General features: G+C 45.3%; 1 protein-coding gene across 2 annotated transcripts in view; it reads right to left on the minus strand.

Moving 5' to 3' along the window:
* Nucleotides 1–636: 636 nt before the first annotated feature.
* The window catches only part of LOC124122896 (ras-related protein Rap1-like), a 46,536-nt gene continuing 19,466 nt past the window's right edge, over nucleotides 637–27,706 (minus strand). The window contains exons 1-2 of one of the 2 annotated variants that reach the window (XM_046486083.2): nucleotides 9,311–9,554; nucleotides 637–4,762 (exon numbers count right to left, since the gene is read on the minus strand). In XM_046486083.2, coding sequence (XP_046342039.1) covers nucleotides 3,552–4,274 — 723 coding nt within the window. In that variant the 5' untranslated portion in view covers nucleotides 4,275–4,762; nucleotides 9,311–9,554 and the 3' untranslated portion in view covers nucleotides 637–3,551. Of the gene's footprint in view, nucleotides 4,763–9,310; nucleotides 9,555–27,706 lie in introns of those variants that run through there. The other variant, XM_048392831.1, reaches the window with a different exon arrangement.

Here is a 27,706-nt window from a genome sequence, read left to right on the forward strand (position 1 = left end):
GCTGGACCAGTGAACACGTCCAAGATCCCACAGACATTATGAAGCTGGACCAGTGAACACGTCCAACATCCAACAGACATTATGAAGCCTGACCAGTGAACACGTCCAACGCTTAGCGCAAGCAACGCAGGAGTTATAGCGATGGGATTGATGTAATCTCATGCGAGTCGCTTTGTCAAACGGGACCCCTGGGGTTTTGTTGAGTGAAAACGTCAAATGAGATGAAAACAACACTTATTACAAATCACAAAACTAGGCGTTCAAACGCTGTCAGTAAATGCAAGTTGCAAAGGTAATGCAGTTCTGTTAACAAATAAGAGACGTACAAACTAGATGATAGACTGTCAATAAATAAGAGACGTACAAACTAGATGATAGACTGTCAATAACTAGGAGCTAATACAAAGTTAATACCGCTGTCAATGATTTGCAGTTAGTACAGTGAGTGAGTGAGTTAAAATTAAACTTCGCATCGGCAATATTTCCGTCATATAGTTAGTACAAGAGTACTACACCATCATTGACATGGAGCTATGGGAAGTAGAACATAAGAGTGAGACAACACCATCATTGACATGGAGCTATGGGAAGTAGAACATAAGAGTGAGACAACACCATCATTGACATGGAGCTATGGGAAGTAGAACATAAGAGTGAGACAACACCATCATTGACATGGAGCTATGGGAAGTAGAACATAAGCGTGAGACAACACCATCATTGACATGGAGCTATGGGAAGTAGAACATAAGCGTGAGACAACACCATCATTGACATGGAGCTATGGGAAGTAGAACATAAGAGTGAGACAACACCATCATTGACATGGAGCTATGGGAAGTAGAACATAAGAGTGAGACAACACCATCATTGACATGGAGCTATGGGAAGTAGAACATAAGAGTGAGACAACACCATCATTGACATGGAGCTATGGGAAGTAGAACATAAGCGTGAGACAACACCATCATTGACATGGAGCTATGGGAAGTAGAACATAAGCGTGAGACAACACCATCATTGACATGGAGCTATGGGAAGTAGAACATAAGCGTGAGACAACACCATCATTGACATGTGGCTTTTGGAAGTAGAACATAAGAGTGAGACAACACCATCATTGACATGGAGCTATGGGAAGTAGAACATAAGCGTGAGACAACACCATCATTGACATGGAGCTATGGGAAGTAGAACATAAGCGTGAGACAACACCATCATTGACATGGAGCTATGGGAAGTAGAACATAAGAGTGAGACAACACCATCATTGACATGGAGCTATGGGAAGTAGAACATAAGCGTGAGACAACACCATCATTGACATGGAGCTATTGGAAGTAGAACATAAGCGTGAGACAACACCATCATTGACATGGAGCTATGGGAAGTAGAACATAAGAGTGAGACAACACCATCATTGACATGGAGCTATGGGAAGTAGAACATAAGAGTGAGACAGCAATTGCATATACCTGGGCCTAACTTCCCGACTCTCACAGGTCAAAGGTCAGACAATGTGCGTTAAGATGGGAGACGGAGCTAAATGCATATAACTTGACATAGACACATCTGTCCTGGAACTAACTGAGCATAGACACATCTGTCCTGGAACTAACTGAGCATAGACACATTCGTCACGGGCATAGATGAGTCATAGACACATTCGTCACAGGCCTAGTTGAGTCATAGACACGTCTTTTACAGGCTACTATGTGTCAAAATGCTTCAATCTGGAATCCTGTAGACAAGACTTGTAGCTGTGACATAGACTGCACCTGTAAACTGGTGGGATAACATCACATGACATACATTCAGTAGTGTTTACAAATAAATTGCATCTGTCTCTCAATAAATGTAAGAGTTCTTTTTCCTATGTAATTCTCATTTATTGACGTTAGCTTCTCCAACATTTTGTCACAGATCCAGTGTAGTATCACATGTTGAAGTGTAAGCGTCACGTATCAACTCTACTGGTTATATTACCAGTCTATACCGGTCTTGTGTGTTTACTGCGATAAAGATGCCTGCGACAGATATCAACTGCATGTAAACGGCGCCAGATGATACTTGACTGAACAGAAGGAAATAATGAGAATTGAGAAAAAGAAACCTGCGTAAGTATGCACAGGCTTTTTAAAAGGCCTCATTATCCATAGCTTGTGATCCGGTGCATCATCAATACATTTGATCCCATCAAATACTAAATAGTGCCTAAGTAGTGTGCATAGAACTCACATACAGTGACCGACAATCAGTTATTTGCCCAAGTCCTTGTCCGGCATGTTGATGAGGTGACAGCTGTCCAGCCTCAGTGCGGACTCACCAAGTCATGGAGCCAGTACTAAAACAGTACTCCGTGAGGACTCACCAAGTCTTGGAGCCAGTACTAACACAGTACTCAGTGCGGACTCACCAAGTCTTAGAGCCAGTACTAACACAGTACTCAGTGAGGACTCACCAAGTCTTGGAGCCAGTACTAACACAGTACTAAGTGCGGACTCACCAAGTCATGGAGCCAATACTAACACAGTACTCAGTTTCGGACTCACCAAGTCTTGGAGCCGGTACTAACACAGTACTCAGTGCGGACTCACCAAGTATTGGAGCCAGTACTATCACGGTACTCAGTGAGGACTCACCAAGTCATGGAGCCAGTACTACAAGTACTCAGTGCGGACTCACCAAGTCTTGGAGCCAGTACTAACACAGTACTCAGTGCGGACTCACCAAAGTCTAGGGAGCCAGTTCTACTAGTTCTCATTGCTACTAAGATGAGTAGAGGACACAAGCCCCGGATGTAATGACAGTAAATATTTCCATATTCACAGCACTAGTTCATACTGTTTATATATCATACAAACATATTCAACTAGCATGTTGCTTGTACAGTATATCTACTAAAAGCTGCACATGGTGTTATTTCTATATGCTACAAGAACAAACGGACTGAGGAGAGTAGGCAAATATAACGAAGCTACAGTAATATCACTTGACTGAAAAGGAAATATGAGTAGAATTTCACTCGGAAATGCTCGGTGAAGTCCGTTTCCTGGACCAGATCAATCACGATAAGAGTAGCTCCGCGGTAACAAAGGCAGACGAAGGAGTTCCCAATGCCCGCATAATAATATCACATGTTATGGACACAACACAATGACGGCAAACATACATACGGCCACCCCCGGAGGGAGGGGGGGGGAGTTTACCACAGACGTGGTGTTTGAGCAAAATGTTATACATAATTTCAACACATTGTCTGTTCCACATGGTGCAGTCAACTGGGAGTTTAACGACCGATATATTTTCATAAGACCACAAGGTTAGCAAAACACATATGCATTGAATAGAGTTGAGCTTTGTAATACATTACACGTCTTGCCTGTTAATATGTCTCTGTTGCTATGGTGATACTGGTCAGTTTCAAGCTTAACACACATTTTCTCCAAGTATCCAGACGGGAATCTTATGACGAATTTTGCGAGTCACAACTTGAAGTTGAGCACACATATTTATCGTATCACACTGCTGTAACCAGTCTGTCTCCCAAATCAAGAAAGAACACAGTCATTTTTGCCGTGATGGCGCGGTGACCTTTTCATCCGGGGCTTGCTACCACGACGGATGAGACTTCGACTACGGTTGAACTTTTTTGCATCGCTATCCCATTCTTCGGCCTTTTCCGTCTCAGTCTCGTCAAGGGAATTTGTGCTCACTCGGCGGTTGGCGATTGGTTCAAAATGGCGGTGGACGCCACCTCGTGACTGATCAAGAAGAATTCTGAAAATATCAGAAATGCTTTCATCTTCTTTTGCAGAAACTTCAACAAACCCCCCACAAAAACCCTCACTGTAGATCCAGTTCAACGTGTCAAATTTCTCGATCTGTCTGTCGTTCTCCATATCGACCTTGTTACCCACAATGGCGATGGGGATATCCTGGAAGTTGGTGCGCTCCTCTTTGATCTGTTCCCACAGCTTCTTGAGCTCGTCAAACGAAGCCTGGCTCGTGATGGAGTAGACGAGGATGAAGCCATGAGCTGTGGACATTGACAGCTTGCGCATGGCTGGGAAGGCGAAATTTCCAGCGGTATCCAAGAAGTCGACTTTGATGCTGGTTCCGTGAAGGTCGTACTCTCGGCAGTAGAGGTCCTCCACCGTTTCCTTGTATTCCTCTGTGAATGTATTGAAGAGGAATCTCTTTAAGATAGAGCTTTTCCCCACACCACCCGCTCCCAGCAGAACCACGCGATTCCTCTGTTCAGCGTCCGTCATTGTGAATACCGCTGTTCTAAACCTCGGAAACTTTCGTGAAAACTGTGGACCAAACGCTTTTAGCTGTACCTATTAACACTCGGAAACCCTGCGGCAGAGCGAGCCACTCATGTACACATACTCTGGAGCATTATAGATCTAATGGCCCTTTACAGCTTTCTTTCTGTAAATATTGGAGTCGGGTGTGAAATCAACTTAGCGGCTCTATTGTTCAATACATTGCACGTTGCTCACACTGGACCATGCGCTAACAAGCCTGTTCAGTGGAGTCGCTGGCTATCTGCTGTGAGAGTGATGAATTAGCACAGGTTGCAGGTGCTTGTATTAGCGGTTCTGTGTGACATAAACACCCTGCACGAGATGTTGCACATGCGATGCTGGTAACAACTCCTCACAGCATGTTGACACGGGGTGGCGCTTGTCTCTCATGCATCCGCCTCCTCCTCCTCATAGAATAACCCTGCGGGGAGTACCCTCATTACCACCATCTGGAAGATAAATGACAAAATAGCGTTAGTTGTTCCCCTGTCCTGTTAACTGGGAGCTGCTTACTGAATTACCCGTTGGGCTTCCGACCCGGACGAGATATAACAACTCATCGTCCTCAAGTAAATCCACTTTGATTCCAGAGGAACCCACACTATATGATGCAGTATGCGGAACGCGTCCCTACTCACAGGCGAACATATGCTATGTTAACTCCATACTCTCCCCATTCTACCCCCATCACACCATACCCACCCCAATCCTTCCCCCAAACTCCATACTCTCCCCATTCTACCCCCATCACACCATACCCGCCCCAATCCTTCCCCCAAACTCCATACTCTCCCCATTCTACCCCCATCACACCATACCCACCCCAATCCTTCCCCCAAACTCCATACTCTCCCCATTCTACCCCCGTCACACCATACCCGCCCCAATCCTTCCCCCAAACTCCATACTCTCCCCATTCTACCCCCGTCACACCATACCCGCCCCAATCCTTCCCCCAAACTCCATACTCTCCCCATTCTACCCCCGTCACACCATACCCACCCCAATCCTTCCCCCAAACTCCATACTCTCCCCATTCTACCCCCGTCACACCATACCCGCCCCAATCCTTCCCCCAAACTCCATACTCTCCCCATTCTACCCCCATCACACCATACCCACCCAAATCCTTCCCCCAAACTCCATACTCTCCCCATTCTACCCCCGTCACACCATACCCGCCCCAATCCTTCCCCCAAACTCCATACTCTCCCCATTCTACCCCCATCACACCATACCCACCCCAATCCTTCCCCCAAACTCCATACTCTCCCCATTCTACCCCCGTCACACCATACCCACCCCAATCCTTCCCCCAAACTCCATACTCTCCCCATTCTACCCCCGTCACACCATACCCGCCCCAATCCTTCCCCCAAACTCCATACTCTCCCCATTCTACCCCCATCACACCATACCCACCCCAATCCTTCCCCCAAACTCCATACTCTCCCCATTCTACCCCCGTCACACCATACCCACCCCAATCCTTCCCCCAAACTCCATACTCTCCCCATTCTACCCCCGTCACACCATACCCGCCCCAATCCTTCCCCCAAACTCCATACTCTCCCCATTCTACCCCCGTCACACCATACCCACCCCAATCCTTCCCCCAAACTCCATACTCTCCCCATTCTACCCCCGTCACACCATACCCGCCCCAATCCTTCCCCCAAACTCCATACTCTCCCCATTCTACCCCCATCACACCATACCCACCCCAATCCTTCCCCCAAACTCCATACTCTCCCCATTCTACCCCCGTCACACCATACCCGCCCCAATCCTTCCCCCAAACTCCATACTCTCCCCATTCTACCCCCGTCACACCATACCCACCCCAATCCTTCCCCCAAACTCCATACTCTCCCCATTCTACCCCCGTCACACCATACCCGCCCCAATCCTTCCCCCAAACTCCATACTCTCCCCATTCTACCCCCGTCACACCATACCCACCCCAATCCTTCCCCCAAACTCCATACTCTCCCCATTCTACCCCCGTCACACCATACCCGCCCCAATCCTTCCCCCAAACTCCATACTCTCCCCCTTTCCGAAACCACAGCTCCTCACGCTCCACCCCTATCCCCACCAGCCATAAGCTCTGCACTAACCTACCCTCCCCCTAGCATCTCTCTCTCTCCCTCCCTCTCTCTCTCCCCCTCTCTCTCTCGTTATACCTGGACAGTGTTATAGTCAAAGCATATTACTCGTATTTACCCGTGCGCTCCGAGACAAACGTGCGAGCCACACGTAAGAACAACATATGATTATAATTTTGCCTGTAGCGTCAATGTGACTGTCATTACGACTCGAGGGAGTTGAGTCGTCCTCAATCGCTGACCAGTACATGTGTGATTTCAAACATAATCGGTCTTGTAGAGTCCAGCAAGGTCTCAAATATGCCTTCGGAAATATTCATGCACGTGGCTAGCCATATCTAAAGTTCACAACAGCCTATTAAACCCATATATCTCATTGAAAGTCAAGGAAAGTCGAGGCTCCTTGAGTTGAGGACGAACGGTATTAGAATATTGACTAGCCGGCTTGTGTGTGATGTGATACAGACACAGCGAGCCTGGCAGGGCATCTAAGCTGGCGCACAGATACTCGAAAAAAAAGACTGTTGAAGCCAATTGTCAGAAGTGGTGCCTTTATATCGAGTCAGAGTATCGACCCGGGCCTCATCGGCGGGCACCGGGATTAGTGTTCATTGAACCCCTTATGTCTTTGTTCTCGGGACAGAATGAATCAACTTTACATATATAAACATTAATAGCCATGATGCGGCAGTGCCAGCGTCTAATGAGGTCTCACTGTCGGGAGTTGAAGCGTGTCTGGTGTCTGGAGGTGAAGGAGTCTGGTGTCTGGAAGTGAAGCGAGTCTGGTGTCTTGAGGTAAAGCGTGTCTGGTGTCGGGAGTTGAAGCGTGTCTGGTGTCTGGAGGTGAAGCGTGTCTGGTGTCGGGAGTTGAAGCGAGTCTGGTGTCTGGAGGGGAAGCGTGTCTGGTGTCTGGAGGTCAGGCGTGTCTGGTATCGGGAGTTGAAGCGTGTCTGGTGTCTGGAGGTGAAGCGTGTCTGGTGTCGGGAGTTGAAGCGTGTCTGGTGTCTGGAGGTGAAGCGCGTCTGTCGTCGGGAGGTCAGGCGTGTCTGGTGTCTGGAGGTCAGGCGTGTCTGGTGTCGGGGTGAAGCGTGTCTGGTTTCTGGAGGTGGAGCGTGTCTGGTGTCTGGAGGTGAAGCGCGTCTGTCGTCGGGAGGTCAGGCGTGTCTGGTGTCGGGGTGAAGCGTGTCTGGTTTCTGGAGGTGGAGCGTGTCTGGTGTCGGGAGGTCAGGCGTGTCTGGTGTCGGGAGGTGTCGCGTTTCTGGTGTCGGAAAGAGAAGCGTGTCATATATATATTGACATTGTTGTTTTCAGGTGAAGATAATTACCCAAAATAACTACTAGAAGATGGTCTTGTCAGGCAGCATATAGTCGAGCTGCCTTTTCACCTTTGTTTACAGTCAAGTTGTCTTTTAACTGATAACTGATCATAAAGTCTAGTTGTCTTTTCACTCCTGTCATAAAGTCAAGCTGTTGCCTCGTTTAGATAGTGGAGTCGATGTACTGCTCTGATAATCGTACATTGAAAGAGTATTCAATAATTTAACCCGATGTCCGCCATCGATGAAATCGGCGTATGATTATCAACATCTTGCGCGAATGTTAATGAATAGTTCAGTGGGAGAAAGGTTACTTAGACGCATTCATCACAGTGGCAGTGGTGTAGTGTTAAGTACTCTTCAAAATGTCTGCAGCCAAACTGTCTACCCCACCCATTGGGACGGCAATTGTCGCCACTGTAATACATGTACAGAAACGTGGCAACTGTGGCCGGCCATTGCAAGCTAACCAGCATGTGACCTAATTAATACCGTGTATTTCTCATACTGCACTTGTGTCATTACCACTGCTGGATAATGTGGGACAAATACCAAGTGTGTCGCTCCGCCGTCTGTTGTGGGCGGTACCCTTGAAGAGTGCAAGAGGTACTATGTCGAACCGTTATCGGATATATCGGATGATGTTGGCGATATTTGGACACTGATATACCGTGTTGGCGGTATTCGTGCACCGTTATGTGGTCTTTGTGGTTTCTTGGACGTGTTATATGTTCAATGCGTTATTCGGGCCCCGTTATACGGTGTTAACGGATTCTTGCGGTTCTTGAGTTATATGATGTGCTCTGTGAGGGATCATGACCCCGGGAAGGGGGGTAGTAGGGGTGTGTGTTTGGGGGGGGGGGGGGGGGGGGGTACACTGAGGCCCTGCCCCGAGAGTCAGATCAGGGGGTGTTGGTACACAGTGGGTGGTGACTGAATAACAGGACACAAATTCCCTTGATCAGTCACGGGATTGTTTACCTGTTCTACTCTTATAAGTCATCCACGCCTTGTTGTCTAACCCTCGGCAATTGCAGTTATGAGTGAGGGAGTATGGTTTTATGCCGCTATTAGCAATATTCCGGTAATATCAAAGCGGGTGACACCAGAAATGGGCTTCACGCATTGTACGCCTGTGGAAATCGAAACCGGGTCTTGGGCGTGACGAGCGAACGCTATAACCACTAGGTTACCCCATCGCACCAACAGCAGTGATGACAAGATTCCACGTGCACCTGGTTGTGTGTGTGCCGAGTGCTGTCCAACATTGGCGCACCTGCCTGTGGTGCCAGTGCCAAAATAACAGGGCGATCAAGTTACGACGACGCCAAGAATACAGGCAACGTGCCACACACAACATGCCGAACGAAGATGATAATACAATGAATACGAGCTTTGAATCTGATAACAGTTCATTTGAAATATCGGAACCGTTAACTACAGGTTGACGAATAAAGGTAATAATAAAACACTTCATAAATACATGCATATTGCAAGTAATTGTAGGAGTGACTTTTCGCAATCACGAAGTCTTCAGAATATAGATGAACAATGTGCCATGCTTTCACTGTACCTGCGTCCAGCGCCTGAACTATTGATGTTCAACACAGAGGCATCCGACTCCACAAAGCAGCGTCCACGACAACTGACGGAGAGAGCTTATCAATCCTTAGTGTGTATCAGCACGTTAGTCCTCCACCTCTTCGTAACGTAGTCAGCTGACTGAACGACTGACGGACACGGACAATGCAGAACGGCAACATGTGCCTCCCCTCTCACACCACACACACTCCCGGCAATCAATACAACACAGCTATACAATTTATTAACCTCTCCGTCTCATCTCTGGAGGTAGGCTCTCCTTCCCAAATGCCTCGTGCACCGCTGAGCTGCAATCAAGTCCACTCATTGGTCATAACAGCAAGTGTTTAAACTGACGTGTATGTAGAGGAGGGGGGGGGGGGGGGGGGGGGGGGGGGGGTGTACGTACCCGTTTAGATTGCTGAATATCGTTTCTGGTGTACGTACCCGTGTATATTGCTGAATATCGACCCAAAAATGAGCAATATGTGCTGGAGACGAGCATGCAGTGATATTCTGATAAGCCGCTGTTTCAATGGTAGAATTACTCACAAACGTTTATTTAATCAAAAAGCGGCTGTAACTCATTTTAACTTCTCTATCGATTACGCATCTGGAATTATACCGTGCAATTTAGAAAAACTGTTAACGTAGAAGTTGGCTTGTTTGTGGCGATCTCCAACAGTGGTGGTGCTGTCCTCCCCTGTGATCAGCCCGCGTAATGAAGGGGGTTGCCAATACAGGAATACATCGGTCGACGCGGGGTCCATTATTGAGCAATGTATCTGTATATAACAGTCTCCAGGCTTTGCGTGCTGCAAATCTATAATGGCGACATCAAGGCAACGAATCAGGGTTCGATCACATCTATTACCCTCAACCCTCTGACTGTACACTCAGACAAACCTACCCTCAACACTGTGACTGTACACTCAGACAAACCTACCCTCAACACTGTGACTGTAAACTCAGACAAACCTACCCTCAACACTGTGACTGTACACTCGCACAAACCTACCCTCAACACTGTGACTGTACACTCAGACAAACCTACCCTCAACACTGTGACTGTACACTCAGACAAACCTACCCTCAACACTGTGACTGTACACTCAGACAAACCTACCCTCAACACTGTGACTGTACACTCAGACAAACCTACCCTCAACACTGTGACTGTACACTCAGACAAACCTACCCTGAACACTCTGAGTGTACATTCGCACAAACCTACCCTCAACCCTCTGACTGTACACTCAGACAAACCTACCCTCAACACTGTGACTGTACACTCAGACAAACCTACCCTCAACCCTCTGACTGTACACACAGACAAACCTACCCTCAACACTCTGACTGTACACACAGACAAACCTACCCTCAACACTCTGACTGTACACTCAGACAAACCTACCCTTAACCCTCTGACTGTACACTCAGACAAACCTACCCTGAACACTCTGAGTGTACACTCGCACAAACCTACCCTCAACACTGTGACTGTACACTCAGACAAACCTACCCTCAACACTGTGACTGTACACTCAGACAAACCTACCCTCAACCCTCTGACTGTACACACAGACAAACCTACCCTCAACACTCTGACTGTACACACAGACAAACCTACCCTCAACACTCTGACTGTACACTCAGACAAACCTACCCTTAACCCTCTGACTGTACACTCAGACAAACCTACCCTGAACACTCTGAGTGTACACTCGCACAAACCTACCCTCAACACTGTGACTGTACACTCAGACAAACCTACCCTCAACACTGTGACTGTACACTCAAACAAACCTACCCTCAACACTCTGACTGTACACTCAGACAAACCTACCCTCAACACTCTGACTGTACACTCAGACAAACCTACCCTGAACCCTCTGACTGTACACTCGCACAAACCTACCCTCAACACTCTGACTGTACACTCAGACAAACCTACCCTGAACACTCTGACTGTACACTCAGACAAACCTACCCTCAACACTGTGACTGTACACTCAGACAAACCTACCCTGAACCCTCTGACTGTACACTCGCACAAACCTACCCTCAACACTGTGACTGTACACTCGCACAAACCTACCCTCAACACTGTGACTGTACACTCAAACAAACCTTGAAGTTGATCAGCGCTCTCCAGATGTGTGAGGGGGTTGATCAGCGCTATCCAGATGTGGGGAGGGAGTTGATCAGTGTCCTCCAGATGTGGGAAGGGGTTTGAAGTGCTCTCCAGATGTGGGGAGGGAGTTGATCAGTGCTCTCCAGATGAGGGATCGAAGTTGATCCGTGCTCTCCAGATGTGGGGAGGGAGTTGATCAGTGCTCTCCAGGTGTGGGGAGGGAGTTGATCAGTGCTCTCCAGGTGTGGGGAGGGAGTTGATCAGTGCTCTCCAGGTGTGGGGAGGGAGTTGATCAGTGCTCTCCAGATGTAGGATGGGAGTTGATCAGTGTTCTCCAGGTGTGGGGAGGGAGTTGATCAGTGCTCTCCAGATGTAGGATGGGAGTTGATCAGTGTTCTCCAGATGTGGGGAGGGAGTTGATGAGTGATGCTCCAGATATGGGGAGGGTTCTGATCAGTGCTCTCCAGATGTGGGATTGGAGTTGATCAGTGCTCGCCAGGTGTGAGGAGGGAGTTGATCAGTGCTCTCCAGATGTGGGGAGGGAGTTGATCAGTGTCCTCCAGATGTGGGAAGGGGGTTGAAGTGCTCTCAAGATGTGGAGAGGAAGTTGATCAGTGCTCTCCAGATGTGGAGAGGAAGTTGATCAGTGCTCTCCAGATGTGGGGAGGGTGTTGATCAGTGCTCTCCAGGTGTGGGGAGGGAGTTGATCAGCGCTCTCCAGATGTGGGGAGGGAGTTGAACAGTGCTCTCCAGATGTGGGGAAGAAGTTGATCAGTGCTCTCCAGATGTGGGATGGGAGTTGATCAGTGCTCTCCAGGTGTGGGGAGGGAGTTGATCAGTGCTCTCCAGGTGTGGGTAGGGAGTTGATCAGTGCTCTCCAGGTGTGGGTAGGGAGTTGATCAGTGCTCTCCAGATGTGGGGAGGGACTTGATCAGTGCTCTCCAGATGTGGGATGGGAGTTGGTCAGTGCTCTCCAGGTGTGGGGAGTGAGTTGATCAGTGTTCTCCAGGTGTGGGGAGGGAGTTGATCAGTGCTCTCCAGATGTGGGGAGGGAGTTGATCAGTGCTCTCCAGGTGTGGGGAGTGAGTTGATCAGTGTTCTCCAGATGTGGGGAGGGAGTTGATGAGTGATGCTCCAGATATGGGGAGGGTTCTGATCAGTGCATTCTTGAATGATGTGATCAGTATCGGTTATAAACCCTCAGTGTGATGAATATGTAACGGAAGTTTACACTCGCCACAACCGGAACAGGAAGTTACCTTGGTTCATACGGGTGTTTTTAACATCCGGGTTTTTTAAAAGGGATACTTAAGCTCGTGCGTGCCGCACGAGCGGCAGTCAGCGTCTGGCTCCGGGGACAGGCTTGCCGGAATCTGTGCTCACGTGCGTTCGGTATGGTAAGATAATTGTATTAGTAGTAGTTTGTTCTTTTTATTTGCCCAGTCACACCATCTTACTTTTTGTTGTTGTTTAGGTTATCATGTTTGTTATAATGGGATAGATTTAGCATGTAGTTTAAGAATATTTTCTGCTGGAATTTGTGTGCCAGTGTTGGTTAGGCTAAAGAGTTTTCACAACTTTGGACCCGGTGTGTCGACCGAGTGTGTTAGATAGGTTCGAGGACTGTGACTAGTGAACGTGTTTAACGCCTCCATGTCTATCGTTCGATATAAGTACGTCCATTGGTTTGTAGCCAGTTGTGTCCGAACTTGAAACACCTGTATACCGGTCGATAAGTACGTCCATTGGTTTTTAACCAGTTGTGTCTGAACTTGAAACACAGGTATACTGGTCGATAAGTACGTCCATTGGTTTGTAACCAATTGTGTCTGAACTTGAAACACATGTATACTGGTCGATAATACTTCCATTGGTTTGTAACCAATTGTGTCTGAACTTGAAACACAGGTATACTGGTCGATAATACTTCCATTGGTTTGTAACCAATTGTGTCTGAACTTGAAACACATGTATACTGGTCGATAATACTTCCATTGGTTTGTAACCAATTGTGTCTGAACTTGAAACACCTGTATACCGGTCGATAATACTTCCATTGGTTTGTAACCAATTGTGTCCGAACTTGAAACACATGTATACTGGTCGATAAGTACGTCCATTGGTTTTTAACCAGTTGTGTCTGAACTTGAAACACCTGTATACCGGTCGATAAGTACGTCCATTGGTTTTTAACCAGTTGTGTCCGAACTTGAAACACCTGTATACCGGTCGATAAGTACGTCCATTGGTTTTTAACCAGTTGTGTCTGAACTTGAAACACAGGTATACTGGTCGATAAGTACGTCCATTGGTTTGTAACCAATTGTGTCTGAACTTGAAACACATGTATACTGGTCGATAAGTACGTCCATTGGTTTGTAACCAATTGTGTCTGAACTTGAAACACAGGTATACTGGTCGATAATACTTCCATTGGTTTGTAACCAATTGTGTCTGAACTTGAAACACATGTATACTGGTCGATAATACTTCCATTGGTTTGTAACCAATTGTGTCTGAACTTGAAACACCTGTATACCGGTCGATAATACTTCCATTGGTTTGTAACCAATTGTGTCCGAACTTGAAACACAGTATATCTTTCGATATTAGCATTTCCATTGGTTTGTAACCAGTTGTGACCGAACTAGGAACACATGTATATCGTTTGCAAATAATTAAAATTGTAATAAATCAGTATGTGGAACAATTTTGTAGTTTGTCCCTTATTTAGGATTTAAGCATTACTCCCTCACTCAGAGTGCCACCCAAAATTAAATTTTGTAAGCGTAACAAGAGTTATGCAAACTCTTGAGGCGGGAATGAGGCTGTGGAAGTAAATCGCTTACAAAAATATGATGCATACCCTTCCCTCCCACTTATTGACGTGGTGCATATACACCCCTTGATCTCCTGAGGGGATTAATACGTACATATAAAAAGTTTAGTCACAGCTGACGCCTGTCGCCCGATGCTTGTGGCATATCACATATCGTTATCACAACTGATGCCTGATGCCTGATACTTGATGTTCGTGGTGTAGTTATCACAACTGATGCCTGATGCCTGATACTTGATGTTCGTGGTGTCGTTATCAAAACTGATGCCTGATGCCTGATACTTGATGTTCGTGGTGTAGTTATCACAACTGATGCCTGATACTTGATGTTCATGGTGTCGTTATCACAACTGATGCCTGATACTTGATGTTCGTGGTGTAGTTATCACAACTGATGCCTGATACTTGATGTTCGTGGTGTAGTTATCACAACTGATGCCTGATGCCTGATACTTGATGTTCGTGGTGTCGTTATCAAAACTGATGCCTGATGCCTGATACTTGATGTTCGTGGTGTAGTTATCACAACTGATGCCTGATACTTGATGTTCATGGTGTCGTTATCACAACTGATGCCTGATACTTGATGTTCGTGGTGTAGTTATCACAACTGATGCCTGATACTTGATGTTCATGGTGTCGTTATCACAACTGATGCCTGATACTTGATGGTCATGGTGTAGTTATCACAACTGATGCTTGATGCCTGATGTTCGTGCTGTAGTTATCATAACTGATGCTTGATGCCTAATGTTCGTGCTGTAGTTATCACAGCTGATGTCCGATGCCTGATGTTCATGGTTGTAGTTATCACAGCTGATGCCTGTTGCTTGATGGTGATGGTTGTAGTTATCACAGCTGATGCCTGATGCTTGATGTTCGTGACGAATCTTTAACTTCTGACTCCTGACGGTCGTGGTGTAGCTATCACAGTTGGTGCCTGATGCTTGATGGTCGTGACGAAGCTTTAATTTTGACGCCTGACGGTCGTGGTGTAGCTATCACAGTTGATGCCTGATGCTTGATGGTCGTGACGAAGCTTTAACTTTTGACGCCTGACGGTCGTGGTGTAGCTATCACAGTTGATGGATGTTGCTAGATGTTCGTGACGAAGCTTTAAAATCTGACGCCTGATGCTTGATGTCCATGGTGTCGTTATCACAGCTCATGCCTGATGCCTGCTGTTCGTGCTGTAGTTATCACAGCTAAAGGGCTACCCACCGTGGACATCACTGCCCTAGAGGACAAGGGCTACCAAGCGTGGACATCATCTCCCACGAGGACAAGGGCTACCCATCGTGGACATCACTGCCCAAGAGGACCAGGGCTACCCAGCGTGGATATCACTGCCCAAGAGGACCAGGGCTACCCACCGTGGATATCACTGCCCAAGTGGACAAGGGCTACCCACCGTGGACATCAATGCCCACGAGGACAAGGGCTACCCACCGTGGACATCACCTCCCACGAGGACAAGGGCTACCCACCCTGGACATCACTGCCCACGAGGACCAGGGCTACCCACCGTGGACATCACTGTGCACGAGGACCAGGGCTACCCACCGTGGACATCACCTCCCACGAGGACCAGGGCTACCCACCCTGGACATCACTGCCCACGAGGACAAGGGCTACCCACCGTGGACATCACTGCCCACGAGGACCAGGGCTACCCACCCTGGACATCACTGCCCACGAGGACAAGGGCTACCCACCGTGGACATCACTGTGCACGAGGACCAGGGCTACCCACCGTGGACATCATCTCCCACGAGGACCAGGGCCACCCACCGTGGATATCACTGCCCACGAGGACCAGGGCTACCCACCGTGGACCTTACCTCCCACGAGGACCAGGGCTACCCACCGTGGACATCACCTCCCACGAGGACCAGGGCTACCCACCGTGGATATCACTGCCCACGAGGACAAGGGCTACCCACCGTGGACCTTACCTCCCACGAGGACCAGGGCTACCCACCGTGCACATCACTGTGCACGAGGACAAGGGCTACCCACCGTGGACATCACCGTACGAAATTAGACCTCAGCAATTTGTCTGATAACTATCCTGATTAATGCAAAAAGTTCAATTCAATTCCAGATCCTGCTGATTCGGAAATTGACGCAAGATTTAATGCTGATATAGTTAGGTTATTCTAAGTAGGAACAATTTGCCCGCTACCACGAGAAGATGGATACAAGGTCTAAATTTAGAAGTACACCGCTTCCATGGTCATGCGATTACTGCGTATTAACAGATGGTGAACAGCATTGTGCTAGATTCTCCAAGCGTCAGCAAATTTGCAAACGATACATTTAATTCAGTTTCCATTAGCCATACTTTGCAGAAGGTAACCCATCACCGAGTACTACAAGAGAGGTTCTAGGCTACGACTGTTTACAACAGTTTGATAATCAAATTGAAAGAAACGGATCGATTTATCTTTACACCTAAAACATTCCATACCGCAAGCCATCACATTCCATCAAACAGTGGAAGCCTATCTGTCTTTCTGTGTAAGGTCAATAAATGTTCACAGGCCCATGCGGCGAAAGTTTTGCAAATATTTCTGATGATATAACAATCCACATTCGCATATATACTTTGTTTCCGCAACATGCATTTTTTTGTAAAACGGCAGACTGGTCACCAGTAGAACATATATCGACATCGTACGTGTCAGCAAGAGAAATCATGATCCACATCATACATGTCAGCAAGAGAAATCATGATCCACATCATACATGTCAGCAAGAGAAATCATGATCCACATCATACGTGTCAGCAAGAGAAATCATGATCCACATCATACGTGTCGGCAAGAGAAATCATGATCCACATCATACGTGTCAGCAAGAGAAATCATGATCCATATTGTACGTGTCAGCAAGAGAAAACATGATCCACATCATACGTGTCAGCAAGAGAAAACATAATCCACATCATACGTGTCAGCAAGAGAAATCATGATCCATATTGTACGTGTCAGCAAAAGAAAACATAATCCATATCGTACGTTTCAGCGAGAGATAACATGATCCACATCGTACGTTTCAGCGAGAGAAAACATTATCCACATCGTACATGTCAGCGAGAGAAAATATGATCCACATCGTACGTGTAAGCGAGGGAAAACATTATCCACATCATACGTGTCAGCAAGAGAAATCATGATCCACATCATACGTGTCAGCAAGAGAAATCATGATCCACATCATACGTGTCAGCAAGAGAAATCATGATACATATTGTACGTGTCAGCAAGAGAAAACATAATCCATATCGTACGTTTCAGCGAGGGAAAACACGATCCATATCGTACGTTTCAGCGATAGAATATAATGATCCACATCGTACGTGTCAGCGTGAGAAAACATACTCCACATCGTACATGTCAGCGAAAGAAAATATGATCCACATCGTACGTGTCAGCGAAAGAAAATATGATCCACATCGTACGTGTCAGCGAACTAAGACATGGTCGAGAGGATATACATGCATATACATATACAAATAGCGTTATATGTGTTCTCATGAGAGGGCACAATCGTCGTCATTTGTGTCATTGTCTTCAAGCTGTCATATAACTCGAATATTGCTGAGTGCGGCGTTACAAAACAAACAAACATTTTCGCATTTAGGCCGTTATCTCATGTACACAGGCTTACCATTTACTTCATCTACCCAAACATATCGCCATCGTCTTATTTTTGCAACGCACACCTGTCTATATCAGAGCATTACAAAATGCAGTAATATGAGACTCCGTGTCCTGTCAGTACCAAGAGCATTACTGCTTGGAAGATACATAGACCTTGGCAAAATTGCAAACCATTGGCACACCGTATCTGCAGAATATTTAACACTAGAAGGATGCCCCTATGTTTATCAGAACATTCGAACATCAACGCAACAAGAATGACCCTATGTATCAGAACATTCCAACATCGACACAAGAAGAATGACCCTATGTTTCAGGACATTTCAGGACATTTCAACATCTCCAACATCGACACCAGGAGAATGTCCCTATGTGTCAGAATATTCCACCATCGACACAATAAAAATGATCCTATTGATTAGAACATATTAACATCGACACAAGGAGAATGACCCTATGTATCAGAACATTCCAACATCAAAACAAGAACAATGACTCAATGTGGTTAGAACATTCCATGTATCAGAACATTCCAACATCGAGACAAGCAGAATGACCCTATGTATTAGAACATTCCAACGTCACCACAAGAACAATGACCCTATGTATTAGAACATTCCAACATCGACACAAGAACAATGACCCTATGTATTAGAACATTCCAACGTCACCACAAGAACAATGACCCTATGTATTAGAACATTCCAACATCGACACAAGAACAATGACCCTATGTATCAGAACATTCCAACGTCACCACAAGAATGACCCAATCTAACAGAACATTCCAACAACAAAACAAGAAGAATGACTCTATGTCGTTAGAACATTACAACATCAACACAAGAACAATGGCCCTATGAATCAAAATATTCCACCTTCGACAAAAGAACAATGTCCCTATGTATCAGAACATTCCAACATCGACAAACAAAAAAGGACGCTATGTCGTCAGAACATTCAAACATTGACACCTAAAGAATGCCACTATTTTATCAGAACATTCCACCATTGACACAAGAACAATGTCCATATGAATCAGAATATTCCACCATCGACACAAGAACAATGTCCCTATGTATCAGAATATTCCACCTTCGACACAAGGAGAATGTCATTATGTATCAGAACATTCTAACATCAATACAGGAAGAATGCCACAATGTATCAGAACATTCCAACATCTACTCAAGGTGAATGTGATTATGTATCGGAACATTCCAACATCCACTCAAGGTGAATGTCATTATGTATCAGAACATTCCAACATCAATACATCTAGAATGCCACTATGTATCAGAACATTCCAATGTCAATACAGGAAGAATGCCACTATGTTTATCAGAACGTTCCAACATCGACACAAGGAGAATGTCATTATGTATCAGAACATTCCAACATCAATACAGGAAGAATGCCACTATGTATCAGAACATTCCAACATCGACACAAGGAGAATGTCATTATGTATCAGAACATTCTAACATCAATACAGGAAGAATGCCACAATGTATCAGAACATTCCAACATCGACTCAAGGTGAATGTCATTATGTATCGGAACAATCCAACATCGACTCAAGGTGAATGTCATTATGTATCAGAACATTCCAACATCGACATCAAGGTGAATGCCACTATGTATCAGAACATTCCAATATCAATACAGGAAGAATGCCTGTTGTTTATCAGAACATTCCAATGTCAATACAGGAAGAATGCCACTATGTTTGTCAGAACGTTCCAACATCGACACAAGGAGAATGACCCTGTTTTTATCAGAACGTTCCAACATCGACACAAGTAGAATGGCCCTGTTTTTTTCAGAACGTTCCAACATCGACACAAGTAGAATGGCCCTGTTTTTATCAGAACATTCCAACATCGACACAAGAAAAATGCCACTATCTATCACAATATTCCAACATCGACAGAAGGAGAATGGACCTGTTTTTTTCAGAACATTCCAACATCGACAGAAGGGGAATGCCACTATGTATCAGAACATTCCAACAGCAATACAGGAAGAATGACCCTATTTAAGAGAACATTCCCACATCATACGTAACATCATACGTAACATTGTACGTGTTGCAGTGTTCTGATCAGTGGACACATTCAACCATCACCTGAAAGACGATGTTTTTAGATATTCGCCTTTCACCCTCTTAACCTTGTATATATTTAGCAGTCATAAAATGAATTACAAGCAGTTATACAATGAAAGCATCCTTTGACGCTCGATCGCATACTGGTCAGCAGATTACATAACAACATGTATGAATAACTATATTACTGGCTGGCTGTACGGACATCATGACATCTTAATGATTGCTGTAACGTCACTTGCTTCTCACGTCACACACCTCTGTGCAAACTTAATATTACGACTCACACATGTGAAGTCTTTGTCACGTGTGAATTCGTAATGATAAGTCCGTTCAATATGTCATTAGCATGGTGTACGTCTGAATCTTCAATCTCGGGGGGATACAGGTCCATTCCACTTTAACAGCCCGTGCACTCCCGCCATTAACACATGCAACTCACAGTACCCTCACTCTTTAGACATTCTAGCTATCATAATCCTTTTGTGACGTCACGTACAGGTGACACTGATCCTGTTCTCCCCTAAGTTACCATACTGACGTCTAGACGTCAGCATCAGGTCATACTTACTATACAGGCTAAGATCTAATCATACAACTACCTCCATGAGAGTGAGTGAGTGAGTGAGTTTGGTTTAACGCCGCTTTTAACAGTATTCCAGTCATACAACGGCGTGTCAGCCTAATGTGGGAGGAAAGCCCGAAGTGATGCAGGTCTCAGACGTTTACCACTTCGGTGAAACCCCCGAGCACGGGTATGGTGCTGACAAACCTAGAAACATAATCGGGGCGAACCAAGATTCGAACCTACAACCATAGGTTTCTGGCGTGTTCAAGGGACGCAACTCTGCACAGCGAATCGCGGCGCCTTAGACGACTGGGCCACCCGTGCCCCCCACCTACATGAGAATATTCGGACATTCTCCAGCAGCACGCCACATGACGGCCTATATTACAATACACGGCTAGCGTTGTGTATCACTCGAAACAACAAGCGGTATTGGTACATTTAGCGCGAAACACACGGGGTATTGGTCCATATAGCTATCATTGTCTATGACACGAAAGAACAAGCGGCATTAGTACATTTACACGAAACAACAAACGGTATTGGTACATTTAACGCGAAACACACGGGGTATTGGTCCATTTAGCTATCAGTGTCTATGACACGAAAGAACAAGCGGCATTAGTACATTTGGCAGGAAATAACAAACTGAATTGATACATTTAGCTATCATTGTCTATGAAAGAACAAGTGGTATTGATACATTAGCTGTCAGTGTCTATGACATGAAACAACAAGCGGTATTGATACATTAAGCTATCATTGTCCACGAAACAACAAGCGGTATGTTACATTTAGCTATCCTTGTCTATGAAAGAACAAGCGGTATTGATACAATAGCTGTCAGTGTCTATGACACGAAACAACAAGCGGTATTGGTACATTTAGCTATCATTGTCTACGAAACAACAAGCGGTATTGGTACATTTACACGAAACAACAAGCGGTATTAGTACATTTACACGAAACAACAAACGGTATTGGTACATTTAGCGCGAAACACACGGGGTATTGGTCCATTTAGCTATCAGTGTCTATGACACGAAAGAACAAGCGGCATTAGTACATTTGGCAGGAAATAACAAACTGAATTGATACATTTAGCTATCATTGTCTATGAAAGAACAAGTGGTATTGATACATTAGCTGTCAGTGTCTATGACATGAAACAACAAGCGGTATTGATACATTAAGCTATCATTGTCTACGAAACAACAAGCGGTATGTTACATTTAGCTATCCTTGTCTATGAAAGAACAAGCGGTATTGATACAATAGCTGTCAGTGTCTATGACACGAAACAACAAGCGGTATTTGTACATTTAGCTATCATTGTCTACGAAACAACAAGCGGTATTTGTACATTGAGCTATCCTTGTCTATGAAAGAACAAGCGGTATTGATACAATAGCTGTCAGTGTCTATGAAACAACAAGCGGTATTGGTACATTTTGCTATCCTTGTCTATGAAAGAACAAGCGGTATTGATACATTAGCTGTCAGTGTCTATGACATGAAACAACAAGAGGTTTGGTACATTTAGCTATCATTGTCTACGAAAAAACAAGCGGAATTGGTACATTTAGCTATCGTTGTCTTTGAAAGAACAAGCGGTATTGGTACATTTAGCTATCGTTCTCTATGAAAGAACAAGCGGTATTGGTACATTTAGCTATCGTTCTCTATGAAAGAACAAGCGGTATTGGTACATTTAGCTATCGTTCTGTATGAAAGAACAAGCGGTATTGGTACATTTAGCTATCGTTGTCTATGAAAGAACAAGCAGTATTGATACATTAGCTGTCAGTGTCTATGAAACAACACGTGGTATTGGTACATTTAGCTATCGTTGTCAATGAAAGAACAAGCGGTATTGGTACATTTAACTATCGTTCTCTATGAAAGAACAAGCAGTATTGGTACATTTAGCTATCGTTCTGTATGAAAGAACAAGCGGTATTGGTACATTTAGCTATCGTTGTCTATGAAAGAACAAGCGGTATTGGTACATTTAGCTATCGTTGTCTATGAAAGAACAAGCGGTATTGGGTACATTTAGCTATCGTTGTCTATGAAAGAACAAGCGGTATTGGTACATTTAGCTATCGTTGTCTATGAAAGAACAAGCGGTATTGGTACATTTAGCTATCGTTGTCTATGAAACAACAAGCGGTATTGGTACATTTAGCTATCGTTGTCTATGAAACAACAAGCGGTATTGGTACATTAGCTGTCAGTGTCTTTGAAACAACAAGCGGTATTGGTACATTTAGCTATCGTTGTCTATTAAACAACAAGCGGTATTGGTACATTAGCTGTCAGTGTCTATGAAACAACAAGCGGTATTGGTACATTAGCTGTCAGTGTCTATGAAACAACAAGCGGTATTGGTACATTTAGCATGCAGGAACAAACGGTAATGCTACATTTTAGTCTGAAACAACAAGCGGTACATTAAGCACGAAAGACAAAGCATTATTGGTACATTTTGAAAGCGGTGTTAGCGGAAAACTTAGCCAAAAACAAACCGAATCATGCTGCTCTTAAATATGAAATCCCGTTCTGTACCAGACTGTTCCACCCTCTGGCTCAGACCACCCAGGTGATGTATCTGTCATTAGTTGAGCGCAAGCTGCACATCTACTTGAACTTGTACAATTTGAGAAGCTTGCCGCGCTATTCTAGTCTGCCATCTTCAGACGGGCAGTTAACGCCATACATAAGAGTGACCGCGTACCTAGTTTGACATTTTCACATTTATAAGCTAGTGACATTTGCAGAAAACTACCAACATACAGTGTAGGTATAAATACTAGATGTGACCAAACCTGAGGGGGAGCCTGGTGATGAAGCACACAGTCCCGGCTTGCATCGTTGTCAAGCTTCTTACTCAATGTCGGAAATCTAAACATTTCCAATATGAAAATGTTTTAAAAGCATCGTGCAATAGATTGGCAGATCCGGGTTTCTTTATCTACCTTGCGCATTCCTTATTTGGGCACGGCCGTCTCTATCTGGTGAGGAAAACCATAAAAGGCGTGTCTGCGAGCGGCATGTACAGCCTGGAACTTGATATGAATGTATTCCATCTGCTGAGTTGTACTGGTGTTATGTTTGCGGTGGGAATAAAGTGAAATGCCCATACATCGCGTGTTGAACAGTGACGTCAGTGGATCAGATCATCTGTCAGCAGGGCTATTTTAAGAACACAACGGACATCATAAAGAAATGAATTTATATCATTTCAAAACCTTCGCGAAAACTAGGAACATATCAGATATTCATAAGCATATCCTAGAGGTGCTTTACCCAGATCGCGAAAGCAAGAACGATTTGCAATAATATCATATTAATATACATTAGATATGTCATTAAGCTTTTGTTATGGTGGTTGTACTTTAGAACGTATGACAATATCTAGAGATTCCTGGTCGCGGCATATGTCTCTAAACGGAACGTGATGCTGATGTTGAGATGAAGATGTAGTTGTACAGAAAACAAAGGTTCCACGTTTCAACTGACGTCGTCTACTGGCCAAAGTTACAACGACGTTACGGACCAATATTTAAGCAGCGTTGTCAACAGGCCAAGGCTACAGTGACGTCGTGAACAGGACACGGTTACAACGACATCTTATACAGGCCAAGGTCACAGCTAGGTAACGGACTAAGATGACAGCGACGTTCTCTACAGGCAAATGTAACAGAGACCTCGTCAAGGGGCTCAGGTTAGAGTGACGTCGCCTACAGGTAAAGGTTACAGAGACGTCGTCAAGGGGCCCAGGTTAGAGTGACGTCGCCTACAGGCAAATGTAACAGAGACGTCGTCAAGGGGCCCAGGTTAGAGTGACGTCGCCTACAGGTAAAGGTTACAGAGACGTCGTCAAGGGGCTCAGGTTAGAGTGACGTCGCCTACAGGTAAAGGTTACAGAGACGTCGTCAAGGGGGCCCAGGTTAGAGTGACGTCGCCTACAGGTAAAGGTTACAGGGACGTCGTCAAGGGGCCCAGGTTAGAGTGACGTCGCCTACAGGTAAAGGTTACAGGGACGTCGTCAAGGGGCTCAGGTTAGAGTGACGTCGCCTACAGGTAAAGGTTACAGGGACGTCGTCAAGGGGCCCAGGTTAGAGTGACGTCGCCTACAGGTTAAGGTTACAGGGACGTCGTCAAGGGGCCCAGCTTAGAGTGACGTCGCCCACAGGTAAAGGTAACAGAGACGTCGTCAAGGGACCCAGGTTACATCGTCGTTACAGACCAAGATGATAGCGACGTTTTCTGCAGGCCAATGTAACAGGGACGTCGTTAACGGGCTAAGGATTCAGTGACATCGTCTTCACACCAAGGTTACAGTGATATCGTCTACACACCAAGGTTACAGTGATATCGTCTACAGGCCATGGTAACAGCCAGGGTAACAGCGGTCATCAAACATGCCGTACAAATCGGTGTAAGGGCTTCAAGACTAAACTGAAATGCGACAGCCGCTGTTACCAAAGCTTAAATTGCCACAACAACAAAGTCTTTTAAGTGAGTAAAGTCTGTCATCACATGTGTCTGACTGTAACATAAATATTTGTGTGTATATAAAAATATGAAGGAGGCCTTTTTATTTTATTTCTTATTTAGTCATTTCGGAAATCCAGAATTACTTTGTCATATCATGACATGTCTGGTTATGAATTTCATGAAATGACTAATTGCACAGTCTGGCCGTAACATATATACCGCTGTCTCTTCTGCTTATCGCTGTGAAGTCGGTTGCGTAGTGAGTGTTAGTGCCTTCTACATGCTGGTTACGGACGGAGACTTTTAGCATTGTTACTTTACTAGAAGACATGTGCGAGTTCAGATGCCGCCGTCTTTTGCTGTTATACAAGGATGGCTTCATAACCATTCAGGGGCGGTCGTGTAGTCTAGTGGTTGAAGTGTTCGCTCGTCACATCGAAAACCCTGATTCGATTCCCGACATGGGTACAATGTGTGAAGCCCATTTCTGGTGTCCCCCGCCGTGATGTCCCTGGAATATTGCTAAGAGCGACGTAAAACCATACTCCCTCACTCACTCATAACCATTCGTGTGGTAGATTAGCAATGCCAAACCAGTTAACACAAGCCACGCTGCACTTATCGTCTGGAAAGTTACAACCTATTTTTCTATGTTAGATGGAATGTATGACACTACAACGCATCAGAATGACCTACTGGTAGCGCAAGATCAGACGCCATGATTTTGAACGTGTGTAGAGGTCAGACGCTTGTCACCTAATGTTACGCAGGCAATACAGATGATTAATAGTGAAAACTTGGAATGAGTTGAAACTTTGAGTCCCAAAACATCTGTTGCCTGGAAAGTATTACCGGTCGATAAACGGAAAGGTTTGCTATCGTGGACAGTGTTAAACACCAGTGTCAGGTGAGCCTGGAGCTACTCAATTGTCCTTAGAAAAGTGGATGTAAACCAGCTTAGAGTTTGTTACACAAACCAGACGATGTTAACCAATTGTGCAATTTGTGTGTAGACATCTGCATCCAGATCGGTGCTTCCTTCTAACAAACCCACAACCGTAGACAGTATCATGTCTTCCACGATACCGCTGGACAAATCCCGCGTGGCTTCCAGGTGGATAAATCAAGAACACATCCGTTCTACTCTGAGGATCTTGTCAACAACACTTTTGACTAATGATAGCTCATGATATAATTTGTACCTTTAGAAATGCCATTTGTGGAGGTATAACACATCCAAAGGCCATCGATAGGGTCTCAAGGGATTCCCAGGAAGAGATCGGACCCAAGATGAGATCGTATCCTACAGATGATATCAAGCCTTAGGTCTCAGGAGGTATGATTCCTCACAGACAAGAGCTATCACCTCACACAACTCACGGGGAATCAGCTGAGATTTGTTTTACATATCCTGAGTAATAGCAAACTATAGTTTATATGTTTATTCTACAGGCACTGTGACAGAGAGATCAGCCATGAACAGTACGACACACTTGGCTCCTGGGTTCCACAACATGTCAGAAGAGGGGAGGAGAATTTGTCCTTGGTGGGCTTCAGGGCACGTGCTTCATACTTTTATGTCATTAAAAGCAGCTCCGCGCCCTCCTCGGTGGAAATAACCACGGTCGAGATAATTTCACGGCCATTAAGTACATTGTATCTCTCCCCCTTAAGAATCAGAGAGGTTTTTATATCTAATCTGAACATTAGGACGCTAGAGAATTGTTTCGAGAATTTCGGAACTTCAAAATCGTTGATTTGGTTTGACCCAAAAAAATGGCGACTGAGCAAAAAACATTCATCGATCACAACAGTGGAGGTAAGACAAATCCAAATAGGGCTAGAAGAAATTGTTGATGAATTTTTGACTGTTTAACCTCGGGACATAGGCTACATGAATCAACAGCTGCTCCATGTCAGGGGCCCTAATTGTTTCAAACATCCGTGATCGTTGAGCTGACAGTAGGCACGCCTACCAACTACTGAGATCCATCACTCCCACCCCTTTCACCACGACAGTCATGTCTATCTCATGAATGCATGAATAAATCCTGACTTCCCCATCACCACGACAGTCATGTCTATCTCATGAATGTATGAATTAATCCTGACTTCCCCTTCACCACGACAGTCATGTCTATCTCATGAATGCATGAATAAATCCTGACTTCCCCATCACCACGACAGTCATGTCTATCTCATGAATGCATGAATAAATCCTGGCTTCCCCATCACCACGACAGTCATGTCTATCTCATTAATGCATGAATAAATCCTGACTTCCCCATCACCACGACAGTCATGTCTATCTCATGAATGCATGAATAAATCCTGACTTCCCCATCACCACGACAGTCATGTCTATCTCATGAATGAATGAATAAATCCTGACTTCCCCATCCCCACGACAGTCATGTCAATCTCATGAATGCATGAATAAATCCTGACTTCCCCTTCACCACGACAGTCATGTCTATCTCATGAATGCATGAATAAATCCTGACTTCCCCATCACCACGACAGTCATGTCTATCTCATGAATGCATGAATAAATCCGGACTTCCCCATCACC

The sequence above is a fragment of the Haliotis rufescens genome, unplaced genomic scaffold (assembly GCF_023055435.1).
Source record: "Haliotis rufescens isolate VD_foot unplaced genomic scaffold, xgHalRufe1.0.p SCAF_11, whole genome shotgun sequence".
In the NCBI taxonomy this organism is placed as follows: domain Eukaryota; kingdom Metazoa; phylum Mollusca; class Gastropoda; order Lepetellida; family Haliotidae; genus Haliotis; species Haliotis rufescens.